Raw genomic sequence first — 17,681 nt, 5'->3', positions numbered from 1 at the left:
TCTCCCTTTTTAATTTTCACAGTCTTCCCTTTACAAGTGCAGTGCACATGGTTCTATGAGGACTTGACACTAACTTGGTGTGTCTGCTGCTACAGTCTCCCTGGGATCTGCAGTCATCTTGCACTTTTCAGCTATTTCTATGCATCCTTAAAATGTTTCCTTTCCTTCTTGGGGCCTCCTGTCCTTATTACACTTCCTTTCTTTCTTTTTTTTTTTTTCTTCCCCCTTTTTTTTGAGATGGAGTCTCGCTCTGTCGCCCTGGGTTGAGTGCAGTGGTGCGATCTTGGCTCACTGCAGCCTCCGCCTCCTGGGTTCAAGATATTCCCCTCCCTCAGCCTCCCAAGTAGCTAGGATGACAGGTGCCTGCCACCACACCCTGCTAATTTTTATATTTTTAGTAGAGATGGGGTTTCGCCATGTTGGCCAGACTGGTCTCAAACTGCTGACCTCAGGTGATCTGCCCAACTCGGCTTCCCAAAGTGTTGGGATTACAGGCGTGAGCCACCGTGCCCGGCCTGCACTTCCTTTCTTTAATTTAGTAGCAACCAGAGGAATAGAAGTAGAAGCTATTTTACATAGAGATGCTGCAGGTCAGGTCCTCACAGAACCCTGTGTCTTAACTATTAGGCTGGTGTAAAAGTAATTGTGGTTTTTACCTTTAAAAAAAAAAAAAAAAGGCAAATACTGCAATTACTTTTGCACCAACCTAATAGGTGTGTTTTCCATCTCATTATACTAGCTCCAGATATTTATTCTTATCTTCCACTTGATTTTCAGGTTTCTCTGGAAACCCAGGCTCCTGAGAACAGTATTGGCACAATTACTCTTCCTTCATCGCTGATGAATAATTTACCAGCTAATGACATGGAGCTAGCTTCCAGGGTTCAGTTCAATTTCTTTGAAACACCTGCCTTGTTTCAGGTAAAACTGCTGCTCACTGCTTTTGGCTTGGGTTTTATTTGGAGACGAGGGCATTTCATTTCTTTTAGTGCTCGAATATTCTTAAGGCTGCTGTAAGTCAAATGAATTGCCGAAATGTTGCAGTTCATTTTAAAACACAGCCTAATGATACTGGTGATGATAAATAACAGTAACTGACAGTTACGTAGTATTTATATTTACTAATTGCCAAGCACTATCCTAAGCAGTTACAAATGTTAACTCTAATCCTCTCAGCAACCCTGAGAGGAAGGAACTATTATTATCCCATTTTACAGATGAAGCCATGGAGGCGCAGAGAGAGGTTAAGTGACTTGCTTGGGGAAACACAGCTTAAATGGCTTAATGCTATGTTCCCTTTAAAGATTCACAAAATCCTGTTTTGTCAATCTGTGCAGTTTAGCTCAGTAGTTAGAGCATTGTATCGTAGAACGAGCTCTGTTTCTCTCATTGTGATCCCTTGGGAAAGTCACTTTCCTCCTTGTTCCTCGATTTCTGACCTACATTGTAAGATAAGCAATGTGGACAGAATATTCCTTAGTGTTCCTTCTAGCTCTAAAACTCTGACAATATCTCATTTACCCTTGCCATCTTCATGTGCCAGGATCCTTCCCTGGAGAACCTCTCTCTGATCAGCTACGTCATATCATCGAGTGTTGCAAACCTGACCGTCAGGAACTTGACAAGAAACGTGACAGTCACATTAAAGCACGTCAACCCGAGCCAGGTGGGGAGAGGCCAGTGCCATCTGGTCATTGACCAAGAACACCTTGTACAAACTATGCTTGCAAGGCATGGCCGGCAAAAGGCAGATCAGGCAGAAAGAAGCTTCAGCCCCGTTGGAGTAGTGTGTAGGACTAGAATCACACCTCTCCATTGGGTTTTAACACACTTAATAATTGACCAGGGCAGGTGCGGTGGTTCACACTGTCATCCCAGCACTTTGAGAGGCTGAGGCAGGCAGATTGTCTGAGCTCAGGAGTTCGAGACCAGCTTGGGCAACATGGCAAAACCCCATCTCTGCAAAGATACAAAAATTAGCTGGGCGTGGTGGCAGGCGCCTGTAGTTCCAGCTACTTGGAGGGCTGAGGTGGGAGGATCACAAGCCCGGGAGCTCAAGGCTGCAGTGAGCTGTGTTTGGGCCACTGCATTCCAGCTTGGGTGACAAAGTGAGACCCTGTTTAAAAAAAAAAAAAAAAAATTGACCACTAAATTTCCAGGAAGAATCAGTGCAAAAGCAAGCTCTTAACAACTGTGAAATATCAGATATCAGTGTGTGTGGATCTGTGGCTGCAGGTCTCATTCTCAGCTCAGTCCACACTAAGCATCATCTACGACCTCACTACTCACAGTGTGGTCCACAGACCCGCAGCATCAGCATCACCTGAGAGTTTGCTAGAAATGCAGAGTCTCAGGCCCCAACCCAGACCCACTGAGTCAGAATGTGCATTTTCACAAGGCCCCAAATTGATTCCTATGCACGATTGATGAGTTTAAGAAATGCTGGTCTATTTAGGGCTCACTTGCTTCTAGGGACCATATAAAATAAGAACTCTCCAAAAATTAAGCCTAAGATTCTGAAATTTAAAAAACCACAGTTGTTTTTTTTTTTTTTTTCCAAATACTTTTCAGTTTTTTGTTTGTTTGTTTGTTTGTTTTAGTTCACTAAATTAATTATTTGTGATTTATCTTTCTACCACAGGATAAGTTAACAGTGAGATGTGTATTTTGGGACTTGGGCAGAAATGGTAAGTTCTAGTCATAACCTTTTCAAACTCTTGAGTGGGTTAATTGGGGAGGGTGTGAAGTCACTGGTGCTGTGGCCTTGCTGATGGGACAGATACTTTTCCCAATGCCAACAGGTGGCAGAGGAGGCTGGTCAGACGATGGCTGCTCCGTCAAAGACAGGAGATTGAATGAAACCATCTGTACCTGTAGCCATCTAACAAGCTTCGGCATTCTACTGGTAATATGCCTGTGCCACATGGCCTTAAATTCTGGGTCTGGGGGTAGCTGGGCATCACACTATAATGTCTAATCTGATGGATTAGACAGATCAGCAGATATGATATTGTGGCTGATTTATATACCAATGAGATTACTCCTTGCCAGGTGTGGTGGCTCACGCCTGTAATCCCAGCACTTTGGGAGGCTGAGGTGGGTGGATCACTTGAGGTCAGGAGTTCGAGACCAGCCTGGCCAACATGGTGAAACTCCGTCTCTACTAAAAATATGAAATTAGCCGGGCGTGGTGGTACACACCTGTAGTCCCAGCTACTCAGGAGGCTGAGGCAGGATAATCACTTGATCCTGGGAGGTGGAGGTTGCAGTGAGCCAAAATCACCTCATTGTACTCCAGCCTGGGCAACAGAGAGAGATGCTATCTCAAAAAAAAAAAAAAAAGAGAGAGAGAGATTTCTCTTCTAATAAGCAAATGTACCTGAAGGAAAATACTTGAACATGAAAGACAAGTATTTTTTCACATTCTCTTTTTACATTTAAGTTTTTCTCTTTTAAATAATAAAGAGAACTAAGGAATTCAGATTAGGATGAGTAATAAAAATGGTTTAGTTTGCAATGCACTTTAAGATTTTTACAAAACACTTTGACATAAATGCTCTTATGTAATCATCCCAACAGTCCTGCAAGATAGGTAGAATGGGGAGTTGCTATTGTCATTTCATTAAAATCAGAATTAAGACTCACTTGTTAGATAATTGCCCACAGTCATAGAACTAAGAAATGTAAGAGGCAGGAGCTAAATCGCAGTCTTTAGGCTCCTAGTCCAGTGCCTTTCCATTGCACTATAATGCAGTGATCAAGTACGTGGGCTTTGGAGTGTGCCAGACCTGAATTGGAATCCTGGCTTCTCCACTTTCTGTGTGTCCTCGAGCAAGTTACTTAACCTCTCTGCGTCTGTTTCCTTATCTTTACCTGATAGTAATAATTGTGCCTACCTCATAGGTTTGTTGAATAGACTATGAATGGATCCCTAGAATACTTGATCAATCATAAGTCTTGTATTTATTTTAAAATATTTGATTACTAAAAGCAATATTTCATTTTCCAGGACCTATCTAGGACATCTGTGCTGCCTGCTCAAACGATGGCTCTGACGTTTATTACATATATTGGTTGTGGGCTTTCATCAATTTTTCTGTCAGTGACCCTTGTAACCTACGTAGCTTTTGAGTGAGTATCCACAACTGGAAATTTGGATTTAGGACTCAGCACTCACCTCCATTGCCAACATTTATTAACTAAGCCCTTTCCTCGGCCTGCCTTACCCTGTACACCCAGCTAGTGGAGCACCTATGTATCAACTTTATGGGACTTTTTGGTTTATATGCTTGTGTCCTCACACTAGTCTGTGGACTCCCTGAAGGCAGGGGTTGTGTCAGAATCATCTTTGTACCCCAGAATGACGCCCAGTACCTGATAGACATAAAGTGTGAAATGAATGAGGGATGCAGGCCCCAAAACCCAGAGACTTACAATCCAAAATAGACCACAGCACCATGTACAGCATAAGAACTATGTTTGGCCGGGCGCGGTGGCTCAAGCCTGTAATCCCAGCACTTTGGGAGGCCGAGACGGGTGGATCACGAGGTCAGGAGATCGAGACCATCCTGGCTAACACGGTGAAACCCCGTCTCTACTAAAAATACAAAAACTAGCCGGGCGAGGTGGCAGGCGCCTGTAGTCCCAGCTACTCGGGAGGCTGAGGCAGGAGAATGGCGTAAACCCGGGAGGCGGAGCTTGCAGTGAGCTGAGATCTGGCCACTGTACTCCAGTCCGGGCGACAGAGCGAGACTCCGCCTCAAAAAAAAAAAAAAAAAAAAAAAAAAAGAACTATGTTTAATAAATTATATTTCTAAATTATACTGATTAAATACATTAACTGGTGTGGGGATGGAGAGAAATAAGGGTGTAAAAGCTTTACTGAAAAAAATAGACACTCAGTGAGTGTAGCTCTGCAGCAAGAATGCCATTCTAAAAAACAGCCTTTCCTTTTTGACTTACCAGACAGGTCCCTTTGGTTGCTTTTTGGGGGTAATTTCAACAAATTCTAATGGAAAAGAAGGACATAGGCATTTTTATTGCATTAATGAAATGAAACAATATGTAGGTTCTTGGATTTAGATTTTGGACACTGATCAGAAAATGTAAAAAATTTATTTTCAGTGCCAAAGTTAGGGTCTAGCTGTGACTACAGATCTTCTAGTGAGCCTTTGGAAATATTATTGGTGAGACTAAATAACCATAAGGCCAGCCATTACTCAGAATGATTTCACCGGATCTAATTTTGCATGCATAAACATGAACATGTCATCCATTAGCTGGCTTCTCCTATGCTATTACATTTAGCTATATACTCTTCTTTCCATGATCTCATTTTACCTAATAACATACAATAATATGGGAATCTTGGTTAAATTTTGAAGATCTGAATATAGCAGACTCTATGAGAAGCAGCACCAATGCTTCTGAAAGTAGTTTGGGAGAAACAGGGCGAGTGCTCAGTAGAGTCTACTCTAAACTATTTAAAAGTCTGGGCCAACAGTCAGCATGTAAAAGATCCCACAGAAATACAGACACAAATTCTCCTCATGGTTATCACAGACGATTCTGTTTAGATTTTTCCTTTATTGTTGTTGGTTTTAAGCCCCGCCCCCCATATAAACACACACTCAAAGAGAGGAAATTTATGCATATAGATATTTACCAAAGAATAAAAATAAATTGCTTAAAACTCAAAGAGCCTGACAGATATGCTTACATAAGGGTTATTGCTAGGTGTGGTAACTCATGCCTCTGTAATTCCAACACTTTGGGAGGCCAAGGCAGCAAGATTGCTTAAGCCCAGGAGTCTAAGACCAGCCTGGGCAACATGGCGAAACCCTGTCTCTACAAAAAAAATACAAAAAATTAGCAGGGTGTGGTAATGAGTACCTGTAGTACCAGCCACTCAGGAGGCTGAGGTGGCAAGATCGCTTGAGCCTGGGAGGCGGAGGTTGCAGTGACCTGAGATCACGTTACTGCACTCCAGCCCGGGTGACAGAGCCAGAGCTTATCTTAAACCAAAAAAAAAGATGGGGGGTTGGCAGAGTAGAAGGCTAATTCTTGTTCTCATCCTTTCCTTTTAGAAAGATCCGGAGGGATTATCCTTCCAAAATCCTCATCCAGCTGTGTGCTGCTCTGCTTTTGCTGAACCTGGTCTTCCTCCTGGACTCGTGGATTGCTCTGTATAAGATGCAAGGCGTCTGCATTTCAGTGGCTGTATTTCTTCATTATTTTCTCTTGGTCTCATTCACATGGATGGGCCTAGAAGCATTCCATATGTACCTGGCCCTTGTCAAAGTATTTAATACTTACATCCGAAAATACATCCTTAAATTCTGCATTGTCGGTTGGGGTATGTATAAGCTTGCCTGTATGTTGCCTGGACTTCCTCTGCTTTTTCTCCAGTGTTTTGATTTTTGAGCAGGAGGAAATGATGAAGCAGATCACATTCAGCAAGTTTCTAAAACAGCTTTGTACTCTTAACATGTGCACTGCCCGAAGAGCAACTTTGTTAAGTCTCCTTCTAGGACACCTGTATATTTCCTCTGGATTTGTTATGAATATGAAATTCCTCAAGACTGAACCATGAATCCTCTTTGTATCTCCAGGAACTAGAATTTGGGGCTGGCACAGAAGGTGCCAGAAAGTGCTCAATATATTGAAAACATTAGCTTGGTGGTAAAGAGCCCAAAATCTCAGTCCCTGAGCTCCCAGCCAGCCTCATTCTACTTTGTACCTCCCAGATATCAGACATGTATGCCAGTATGCTCAGGAGGGCAGAGTGAGAGAATGTATGTATAAAACACATTGTAACTTCACTGCTACGTGGGCATGACATTTCCGATTGTGCAGCCTATTGGTGGTAGGTCACAAGGCCTTAGACTCCCCAAAGATCTTGAAGATCTCTTCATTCAATTTCCCATCCAATGTAGAAGCCTCTTCAACCCTCAACTCCACCTGACTTATCCTTAACTAAAGATAATCTAACTTCTGCTTGAATACTTCTATTACTGGGGATCTCATTACCTTACAAGGCAGCCAATAACTATTTTATAAAGCTCTACAGTTCTGATTTTCCATTAAGTTCATTCAGCTCCCTGGTGGCACTTACCAGTGGTCTTGGTTTTGCTCTCTCAGGCAGAAAACAGTAAGTTGATACCTCTTCTGCCAGAAAGTCCTTTAGATAATCTATAAGTAATATATAACAGTATGTATAATCCCCTATTTTTCAACGTATTTGCACACAAGTGACCCCATGCAAAATAAGCCAGTGAGGTGAGCCACACAGTCATTCGAAATGTAGGTGAAGAAACTGGCTCCAAGTGATGATGTGATTTCCCCCCAATTCACAAAGCTAGAAAACAGCAAGCCTGGCTCTGTCTCTCTATATGCGGCCTTCTGCCATCACCCCCTACCAGACTCCCTCTATTTTCAGGCTAAATATTCCTACACATCAAGATTGCAAGCACGCCACCACCCTTGCCACTCTGCCTTGCATCTTATGTCATTATGTCTTTGTGAAGAACAACAGAACAACACCCTTTCCCTGCTTGTCCCAGAAACATAAGTCACTGCTCCAGATACTGGGCAAGGATTCTGTCTTCTTTAGAGAAGGCTGAAAGTCAGATTCCTTTGTTAAGTACAAGGTCCTCCACCCCCAATATTTTATTTTTAACAAACTGTCTCACTTAGAAAATTATCATATGTCAGGGTCACCAGAAGGTTCAAGTGCAAAGGCATTAAATGAACTATTAGATTTGATATTACCAGGCACTGCAACTGGTCTGTGACAAGGAATTGTTTGTTCTTTACCAGGGCCTTGAGATGGGACGTCTGCTGGTTGGCTGGCGGGTGATGGTGTGCAGTGGTGAATAGGATTCTTTCCCCACCAAAAGCCATTTTAAACTTGGGGGACCCTTCTCATGGTACCTTCTCTGAAGGGAAGTGTCCGTGGGCTTTCGAGAGAGCCAGCATAGTAGCAGTCATCACCCCCTGGATCAGCTAGAACAGAACCCTCCATCCTTCACTGGGTCTCAAAGTCCTCAAATTGAGGACTTTTGGTTTCATAATGAAAGATTTGCCAGGAGTTGCTGACTCTTAAATGTACATTCCAGACATGTATAAGTTAAAGGCACAACGCTGGGTGCAGTGGCTCATGCCTGTAATCCCAGCACTTTGGGAGGCCAAGGTGGGCAGATCACCTGAGGTCAGGAGTTTGAGACCAGCCTGGCCAACACAGCGAAACCCTGTCTCTACTAAAAATACAAAAATTAGCCAGGTGTGGTGGCGCACGCCTATAATCCCAGCTACTTGAGAGGCTGAGGCACAAGAATCACTTGAACCCGGGAGGCGGAGGTTGCAGTGAGCTGAGATTGTGCCACTGCACTCTAGCCTGGGTGACAGAGCAGGAAAAAAAAAAAAAGTTAAAGGCAACACTGGTGGCTGTAACAGATTAACGTTGAAATCTCAGTAGAAGATCATTTCTCACTCACCTACAGTCTAGTTAGCAGGGGCAGAGGAGCCCCTGGTCTTGCAGTTATTCAGAGATCCAAGCTCATGAAGACTCCGCCTCAAGGTTGCCCTAAGTTTGCAGGCAAAGAGAAAGTAGAGGGTCTCACAGGAGGCTTCTATGGGACAGGCCTGGAAGTGGAGCAAATCACTTGTGCCCGTATCCCGTGGGCCCAAAGTGAGCCATGTGGCCACACACACCCAGCTGCCTGGGAGGCTGGGGGCATCCAGTCATGTGCCAAAGAGGAAAAGAAACCAGCCTGGTGAACGGCTAGCCAGTCTCTGCTACAAGATGTAAATAGGATGTGATCTCTAGTCTTGTCACCCACTTTGGTTATTAGAACTATGTGTGACCAGCTGGGCGCGGTGGCTCACGCCTGTAATCCCAGCACTTTGGGAGGCCAAGACGGGCGGATCACGAGGTCAGGAGATCGAGACCATCCTGGCTAACATGGTGAAACCCCATCTCTACGAAAAATACAAAAAAAAAAAATTAGCCAGGCATGGTGGCACACGCCTGTAATCCCAGCTACTAGGGAGGCTGAGGCGGGAGAATCGCTTGAACCCGGAAGGCGGAGGTTGCAGTGAGCCGAGATCGCGCCACTGCACTCTAGCCTGAGTGACAGAGCGAGACTCCGTCTCAAAAAAAAAAAAAAAAAAAAAAGAATTAGGTGTGACAAATGTTTCCTGTCTTCCAGGGGTACCAGCTGTGGTTGTGACCATCATCCTGACTATATCCCCAGATAACTATGGGCTTGGATCCTATGGGAAATTCCCCAATGGCTCACCGGATGACTTGTGAGTACAAAGCCCCCTAAGGGAATGCTAAGTGAACTGGAAAACGGAATGCTCCTAGAAAACGAGGATCTAATCAGCATATTGACTCCTGCTGTCATCCTAATAAAACCCAGCAATATTTCACAACAGCCTTCATAGTCCTATGTAATGAGAGAAGCTAGCTGGAAATGCCATGCTACTCTTCAAGTGATGAATTAGTAGGAGCTATTCTGAAAAGAAAAATGAATTAGGAGGAACTATTTTGAAAATATTTTCATTAGCCTCTGATAAAATGACATTCCAATTATATTAATAAAGACTCATGGAACAGAGTTGCTAGGATTTACAGGGGCAAAATCCTGAATGTTTAAAAAAAGGTCTATTTTTAAAGTACTTTAAATCACCAAGTGTCCTCAAATAAACTCTTAAGATTCTTTTCCCTAGAGCTACAAATGATTGTAGAGAATAGCAGTTTTATCATTTTTTTCTCTTGTACTGGTAGAAAATGTTTCAGTAAAATGTTAGAGACTCATTGTATCATTTTGAACTCTAGTTCATCACTGTAATATGTTTTCCCCCCAACCAACTCCAGCTGCTGGATCAACAACAATGCAGTATTCTACATTACGGTGGTGGGATATTTCTGTGTGATATTTTTGCTGAACGTCAGCATGTTCATTGTGGTCCTGGTTCAGCTCTGTCGAATTAAAAAGAAGAAGCAACTGGGAGCCCAGCGAAAAACCAGTATTCAAGACCTCAGGAGTATCGCTGGCCTTACATTTTTACTGGGAATAACTTGGGGTTTTGCCTTCTTTGCCTGGGGACCAGTTAACGTGACCTTCATGTATCTGTTTGCCATCTTTAATACTTTACAAGGTAAGCTTTACAGCATCAAATACAAACTGAATGATCCCAGTTGAATACAAAAATGTAGCTACTAAAAGAGTACAGGCATGCCTCAGAGATGTTGGGGGTTTGGTTCTAGACCACTACTATAAAGCAAATATTGCAATAAAGTGAGTCACACAAATTGTTTGGTTTCCCAGTGCATATAAAAGTTATGTTTACACTAGACTGTAGTCTATTAAGTGTGCAATTGCATGATGTCTAAACAGATGTACATACCTTTAACTTAAAAACATTTTATTGCTAAAAACTGCTGATACAGAGACACAAGATGAGTACATGCTGTTGGAAAAATGGCCTTGAGAGACTTGCTGGATGCAGGGCTGCCACAACCTTCAATTTGTAAAAAAAAAAAAAAAAAAAAAAAAATGCACTATCTGTGAAACCCCAAGAGGTATGCCTGTATAGGCAAAGTAGCTTATTTAGTGGCTTAAGATATTTCATTGAAAAACATATTTATCATTGAGAGGGAGTGCTTTGAGATCCTTGGAGGAAAGGTGCTTACTAAATTCAAGAAATGGTGTTTTTTTCTCCTTATTCATCGTTATCTCCTTGGAGAGACCACATTGAGGGGAACCTGCCAGGAATTCTTTTTGAAAAAGTCGATTATTCTTCCTTCACTTGGTTTCTTTTTTAAAAAACTGTTGTATTCAAGTAGAACATGCAGACAGTAAGCACACATACCATGACTGTGTCTGTACAGGGAGCCCACTGCTCTTACCTCCTACGTCAGCGATTTGGAGACAATGAGAAATGGGAAAGCAACAACAGACAGACCCAAGTGGCAGCAGTCTTACTTGAAGGCTAATCCTAAGAAGTTGCTGCCCTGGGACACTCAGCAGGAAAGAGAGCAGGCTCTGTGTGTCGCCATCTGCTTCAGGTTTCCCATTGGTTAATGAAGCCAATTCATCTTGGAACCCTGATACTTGTACTCTTTTTTTTTTTTTTTTTTTTTTTGAGACGGAGTCTCGCTCTGTCGCCCAGGCTGGAGTGCAGTGGCGCGATCTCGGCTCACTGCAAGCTCCGCCTCCCAGGTTTACGCCATTCTCCTGCCTCAGCCTCCCGACTAGCTGGGACTACAGGCGCCCGCCATCTCGCCCGGCTAGTTTTTTGTATTTTTTAGTAGAGACGGGGTTTCACCGTGTAGACCAGGATGGTCTCGATCTCCTGACCTCGTGGGCCTCCCAAAGTGCTGGGATTACAGGCTTGAGCCACCGCGCCCGGCCACTTGTACTCTTTAGAAAAGAAAATGACTGATTCTTTTAGAGCAGTATTATGAAAGACGTGTCCGCTGTTTATTTTTAATGGAAGTGCTTTGACATTAAAAGCCCAGCAGGCTATTAGGTTTACATTACAATAACAGTAATTCACTGTCCCTTAGTTTCCTTTTATTCTGAATCTTCTTTGGGGGATGCCTTTTAATTGCCTTCTCATTGGCTTTTGTTCATCTTTCCTGTTGCTTTTGCTCCCATATTGTCCTTCTCTAGTTCTGTCAGGCAATAGATCATCTTGTTGGTTTTCAGAGAAATCCCAACCTGAGGTTAAATTCAAATGCCGAATTTGGTTGTTGGTTCTTATTTAAATTTGGAGGAAGCCAGCAGAGATGATTGGTTATATATGGTTATTAATTTTTACTTATAATATAGCAGCTCCTCAACTGGTATATCCAGGTGTTATACCACATGGTATTGCATACAAAACCAAAAACATGAGCAAATTCTTTTAAGGGTCTTAAGAAAAGTTTTATTTGCCAACCATGGCATACTAAAACTAATAGCTACTTTAAAAGAAAAAAATATAGACCGGGCGCAGTGGCTTACGCCTGTAATCCCAGCACTTTGGGAGGCCGAGGCGGGCAGATCATCTGAGGTCAGGAGTTCGAGACCAGCCTGGCCAACATGGTGAAACCCCGTCTCTACTAAAAAACACAAAAATTAGCCGGGCGTGGTGGCAGGCGCCTTAATCCCAGCTACTTGGGAGGCAGAGGCAGGAGAATTGTTTGAACCCAGGAGGCTGAGGTTACAGTGAGCTGAGATAAAGCCATTGCACTCAAACCTAGGGGACAAGAGCAAGACTTCTCTTAAAAAAAAAAAAAAAAAAAAAAAATATATATATATATATATATATATACCCACATCACACTAATGATTGACATGAAAGCAAGGTACCCACCCTCACTTTTTTTTTTTTTTTTTTTTGAGACGGAGTCTTGCTCTGCCACCCAGGCTGGAGTGCAGTGGCCGGATCTCAGCTCACTGCAAGCTCCGCCTCCCGGGTTTACGCCATTCTCCTGCCTCAGCCTCCCGAGTAGCTGGGACTACAGGGGCCTGCCTCGTCGCCCGGCTAGTTTTTTTTTTGTATTTTTAAGTAGAGACGGGGTTTCACCGTATTAGCCAGGATGGTCTCGATCTCCTGACCTCGTGATCCGCCCGTCTCGGCCTCCCAAAGTGCTGGGATTACAGGCTTGAGCCACCGCGCCCGGCCTCACCCTCACGTTTAATGTGGAAATTGAATCTGCCTTTTTCTTCATTTCCCCAGATGATCTTCTCATTAGAATATGAATAGATAAAAGAAATGAATGTATTGCTTCATCTATACAAGGAAACTAACCCTAATGCACAGGGCTTTTGGTGTGGTTGAATATATATATAGGTTCTGATTGTGGTCTCTCATACATGCTGTTTCTCTCCTAATGCAACCAACGGTCGACTCCCAGGGTGGCAAATGAATGAAGCTGTGTAATATTCAGACATGGTCTTGACGTGGGCACATATACCCTACTAGAAGCAAAACTGTTTTGTTTGTTTGTTTTTTGAGATGGAGTCTCGCTCTGTCACCCAGGCTGGAGTGCAGTGGCGCGATCTCGGCTCACTGCAACCTCCGCCTCCTGGGTTCAAGTGATCCTCCCAACCTCAGCCTCCCAAAGTGCTGAGATTACAGGTGTGAGCCACCACACCTGGCCCCTGGTATTTTTAAATGAAGGTTTTAAAGTGAATAGATTGGGAGTTTTTAAGTAAAAGGCAGAGAACCCAGAATTCATCCATTCACTCAGCAAATATTTATTGATAAAATCCTTGGGGAGTGGCAGCGATGTGACTGGCTGGGGAGCCCTGGCCTGCCTTGACTGGGCACCCGAGTGGGTGACAGGTGGAGCCCCAGGGCCCCTTCAGGTCTTCAGCTTGTTCTCCATGCCAGCACCTGGAGCAGGTCAGGAGGAGACAGGCAGGAAGGTGAGTACATCGCTGAACTCCTGGGTTTGAGGGGGAGAGAGAGATTCGAGCAAAGGACATGGCAGTGGGCTGGAGAGGAGGAGAGCGGGAAGGGAAAGATGTGTGGAGAAGATGGCATTTGACAGAGCTTCAAAACAGATTCTAAATAGGGAGGGAGGGAGAGGCAGGAGCCTAGGTCCAAGCTGAGATCCTGGGTGGATGGCTTGTCATTCCAAGATACAGAAGGCCGAGGACAGGATGTGGGAAGAGACAGTGAATTTAATTGGGGAAATGCAAAGTTATGATTCCTTTTATCATATAAATAATCTTAATCTTACAAAGATTTTCTAGAGGCATTCCCCGATGCCTTTTGACAGCAAGCTTTCCTAGGACTCCGGACTTTTTATTCAATTTGCACAATTTCATGTTGCCCACAGCTGCCAAAATAATTATTAATATCTTTTGTGCAAAGTGAGCTTATGACATTCAGCTATTAGCTTGGAATTCATTGTGGGTTTTTTTTTCCCTCCTTAGGATTTTTCATATTCATCTTTTACTGTGTGGCCAAAGAAAATGTCAGGAAGCAATGGAGGCGGTATCTTTGTTGTGGAGAGTTACGGCTGGCTGAAAATTCTGGTAAAGATTTACCTCACTTTTTCTCTTCCTCTTAAATCTCAAGGAAAAGATTGTATAAATTAAGATCCAAAGCAAATCCAATCTAGAAATCAGTGAATTCCAGTAAATCTGGAATCTGCTCTACAGAAAATATTGATTGTGAACATTAGGGAGAAAAAAAATCTAGTGAATTAAAAAATAATTACTCATATCTGGGAATTTTTTGAGCAATAAAATTAATGGCCTGGCTGCCTCTTTGATGAAGCAATTTTTAGAATTGATTTTCTATTGAGATCATGCTTTTCATTTCCCAAAGTAATTTTTAATATTTACCTTGGTAATTTTTAAAATCTCAACTCAATCCTTTCTCCACAGGTCCTGGTTGTCAGTTACTTTATTTGTTAGTAAGCCAGACTTTGTGTATAAGCTTTAGCATACATTTGGTTGTAACATACATTTGTTTATTTTGAAGTGATTTTCACACATACCCAGTTGGGTAGTAGAGCAAATAGCTCATTTTTTTTTTTTTTTAAGAAAATGAGAAAAATGAAGTACTGTTTGGAAAGTTACATTCCTTTTGCATGAATACCACCTTTGCAGTATCTGGGGGACACGGGAGTCTATTCAGAAAATGGCAGTACATATATAGTTCAGTCATTTTCATGGATTGAAGAACAATTAGTCATTACAACACAGACTATTTGTGTTCTTGTTAAGACAGTGTGAAGCTCTGAATCACTACCTAATTCTGTGGATATTTATAGACATAATCAAATTAGCTTGGCCTTTAGTTCTAGGAGAATATAGGTTACTTTTAACCACGCAGTCATTTGAAGGACAAATGTAAATAATCCAAATGAAAATACATGTTATCACACCAACTGGTGGAAGGTGACTTCTCCATAAGATCCTGAAGTGAGGAATCAGTTGCTTAGGACTTGTTACACTGTGATCTGTCTCTTGCGTTTGAGCTTCAACATACTGCCCTGTTTTTCTGTAATGCTTATTCTGCTGTAGACTGGAGTAAAACTGCTACTAATGGTTTAAAGAAGCAGACTGTAAACCAAGGAGTGTCCAGCTCTTCAAATTCCTTACAGTCAAACAGTAACTCCACTAACTCCACCACACTGCTAGTGAATAATGATTGCTCAGTACACGCAAGCAGGAATGGTATGTATGTCTCAATATAGTATTTCTCAAGCTAGTGTTTATTTTTTAAAGTAGTTTTATCCTTTATTGGCATTTTGGCTAAGCAAAGCAAGTAACTATCAATACATATATGACTAGTGGATCAAAATGTGGTTCCCTTACAGAAGAGAGAATTAATCCGAATTGATTTATTATAGAGCAAATATTGGAACAACGATCTTTTTTTAAGATTTGGTTTTTCATAGTGGGAATTGATGATGACCTAAAAATTTTAACATTTTAAATCCTCATTTAACTGTTGTCCAAAGACTTCAGTATTGTGCTATTTCTGTGAGAGCAGCACCTAAAATAGCTGATAAGATGGTAATTTTTATTACATCTATCATATACATGTTCAACCCTTTTTTTTTTTTTGAGATGGAGTCTCACTCTTGTCACCCAGGCTGGAGTGCAATGGTGCAATCTCAGCTTACTGCAACCTCCATCTCCTGGGTTCCAGCAATTCTGCCTCAGCCTCCCAAGTAGCTGGAATTACAGGTGACCTACAGGCAACCGCCACCATGCCCAGCTAATTTTTGTATTTTTAGTAGAGACAGGGTTTCACCATGTTGGCCAGGCTAGTCTCGAACTCCTGACCTCAAGTGATTTGCCCACCTCGGCCTCCCAAAGTGCTGAGATTACAGGCGTGAGCCACTGCGCCCAGCCGACGCTTTTACACCTTCCTATTTTTTGCTTTTCATGTTTGTTAATTATTTCCCACAATGTGGCTATCTTGTGACAGCACCCAAATCCCCATGAATATGTCAAATACTGGAAGATGACTTGTGACCAGTATTGGTGACCATATATGTGACCAATATCTGAACAGATTATTGCTGCCGTGCCTCCTTTACTCATTAATTCTGACATTTCTAGCTAAAACTTCTGTTACATTTTCTTTCTTTCATAAGACCAGGCTGTTCATTACTCATAAAAGCTTACCTTGTCTATTTTTACCTTCTCTTGCTTCTTAATATATCTTTTGCATTCTTACAAAAACATAAGCTCTGCTGGTATAGTTTCTCCTTCCATGGAGAATTTGCCTGTATTCATTGTTTTAGGATGTTAGTTCTTTTCATGACTAATTCAAATAAATTTGTGAGAAGGTTCATACATCTACCAAACAGTTTTCCAATTTCCTGAAGATGGGTGGTCCTGCTGGTTTGTCTAGACTTTTTTTTCTTTCTTTTTCTTTTTTTTAAGACAAGGTCTCCTATTGCCCAGGCTGGAGTGCAGTGGTGTGATCACAGCTTACTGCAGCCTCGACCTCCCAGGCTCAAGTGATCCTCCCATCTCAGCCACCGGAGTAGCTGGGACTATAGGAGCATGCCACCTGGCTAATTTTTTTTTTTTTTTTTTTTTTTTTTTTTAAGATGCCGTCTTGCTGTGTTGTCCAGGTTGGTATCAAACTCCTGGGCTCAAGTGATCCTCCCACCTCAGCCTCCCAAAGTGCTGGAATTACAGATGGGAGTCACTATGCCCGGCCTGTCTAGGCTTTTAAAATACCATAGAATGCCTCAAAATCAAGGTTTCTCAACTTCAAGCACAACTGACATTTTGGGGCTGGATAATTCTTTTTTGTGGAATTGCAGGACATTTAGCAGGATCCCTGGACTCTATCAACTAGAGCCAGTAGCACCCTGCCCCCAGTTATGACAACCCAAAATGTCCCCAGACACTGCCAACTGTCCCAGGGGAGCAGGGGGAAGAAGGGAGCAAGATTGCCCCCAGTTGAGAATCACTGTTGTAAAAGATGAGAAATAACTGCTGTATAGCCTTAGCTCTTTACTGTCGATACCAGAAAGCAAGCTCTGGGCTCTACACCAAATAGCTCTATCAGGAATGATTCAATGTAGGTAAACAGAGGCGAGGCAGTGGGGAGCACAGCTGTTAGTACGTTAGTGTGAGAAAGCAAATTGAAAGGAGAGACATCAAAGGAGCGAGCTGGGTCATCAAGAACCCTTAGAATCACAACTGTGTTTGGGGCTCTGAATCCATAAACCAGATTTTTCCATACTCTCGAAAGAGTTCAGCGATGAAGCCTCACCTGCCTGGCTCTAGCAATATATTGCCATCCTTTGGGAAATCAGATTGGATGGAAACAGCACATTTTACCCCAGTTGTTTTAACACAGCTGATTAGACACAGCTACTTTCGATGCTTGACGGTGAGGGTGGGGGTACTTTTTAAGGCTGCCAAAATGACTCAGTGTTTAATATCACATAATATGCATGTCAGATAAACATCCCTGACTCCTCAGTCCTCGCCCCAGCATCTGGGATAGATGAGGAATGGAATTGGCAATTTCAAAAAAGAAAGCTAGGGCTGGGCACAGTGGCTCATGCCTGTAATCCCAGCACTTTGGGAGGCCAAGGTGGGAGGATCACCTAAGGTCAGGAGTTCAAGACCAGCCTGGCCAACATGGAAAAACTCTGTCTCTAATAAAAAATATGAAAAGCAACCAGACGTGGGTAG

At 42.7% G+C, this 17,681-nt stretch overlaps 1 protein-coding gene across 10 annotated transcripts in view; it reads left to right on the top strand.

Moving 5' to 3' along the window:
* Positions 1-17,681, top strand: part of ADGRG2 (adhesion G protein-coupled receptor G2) — a 138,528-nt gene that overhangs the window by 117,714 nt on the left and 3,133 nt on the right. For 8 of the 10 annotated variants that reach the window (XM_030933796.1, XM_030933794.1, XM_030933792.1 and 5 more), the window contains 10 exons: positions 778-921; positions 1,544-1,666; positions 2,642-2,687; positions 2,802-2,905; positions 4,010-4,131; positions 6,087-6,355; positions 9,210-9,309; positions 9,881-10,164; positions 13,938-14,039; positions 15,036-15,188. In XM_030933796.1, the coding sequence (XP_030789656.1) occupies positions 778-921; positions 1,544-1,666; positions 2,642-2,687; positions 2,802-2,905; positions 4,010-4,131; positions 6,087-6,355; positions 9,210-9,309; positions 9,881-10,164; positions 13,938-14,039; positions 15,036-15,188 (1,447 nt within the window). The remainder of the gene's footprint in view (positions 1-777; positions 922-1,543; positions 1,667-2,641; positions 2,688-2,801; positions 2,906-4,009; positions 4,132-6,086; positions 6,356-9,209; positions 9,310-9,880; positions 10,165-13,937; positions 14,040-15,035; positions 15,189-17,681) is intronic. The other 2 variants (XM_030933800.1, XM_030933801.1) reach the window with 1 other exon arrangement.

The sequence above is a fragment of the Rhinopithecus roxellana genome, chromosome 7 (genome assembly GCF_007565055.1).
Source record: "Rhinopithecus roxellana isolate Shanxi Qingling chromosome 7, ASM756505v1, whole genome shotgun sequence".
NCBI lineage: Eukaryota > Metazoa > Chordata > Mammalia > Primates > Cercopithecidae > Rhinopithecus > Rhinopithecus roxellana.
Note: the sequence above shows the minus strand (reverse complement) of the source record. Positions and strands in the feature narration are given on the sequence as shown.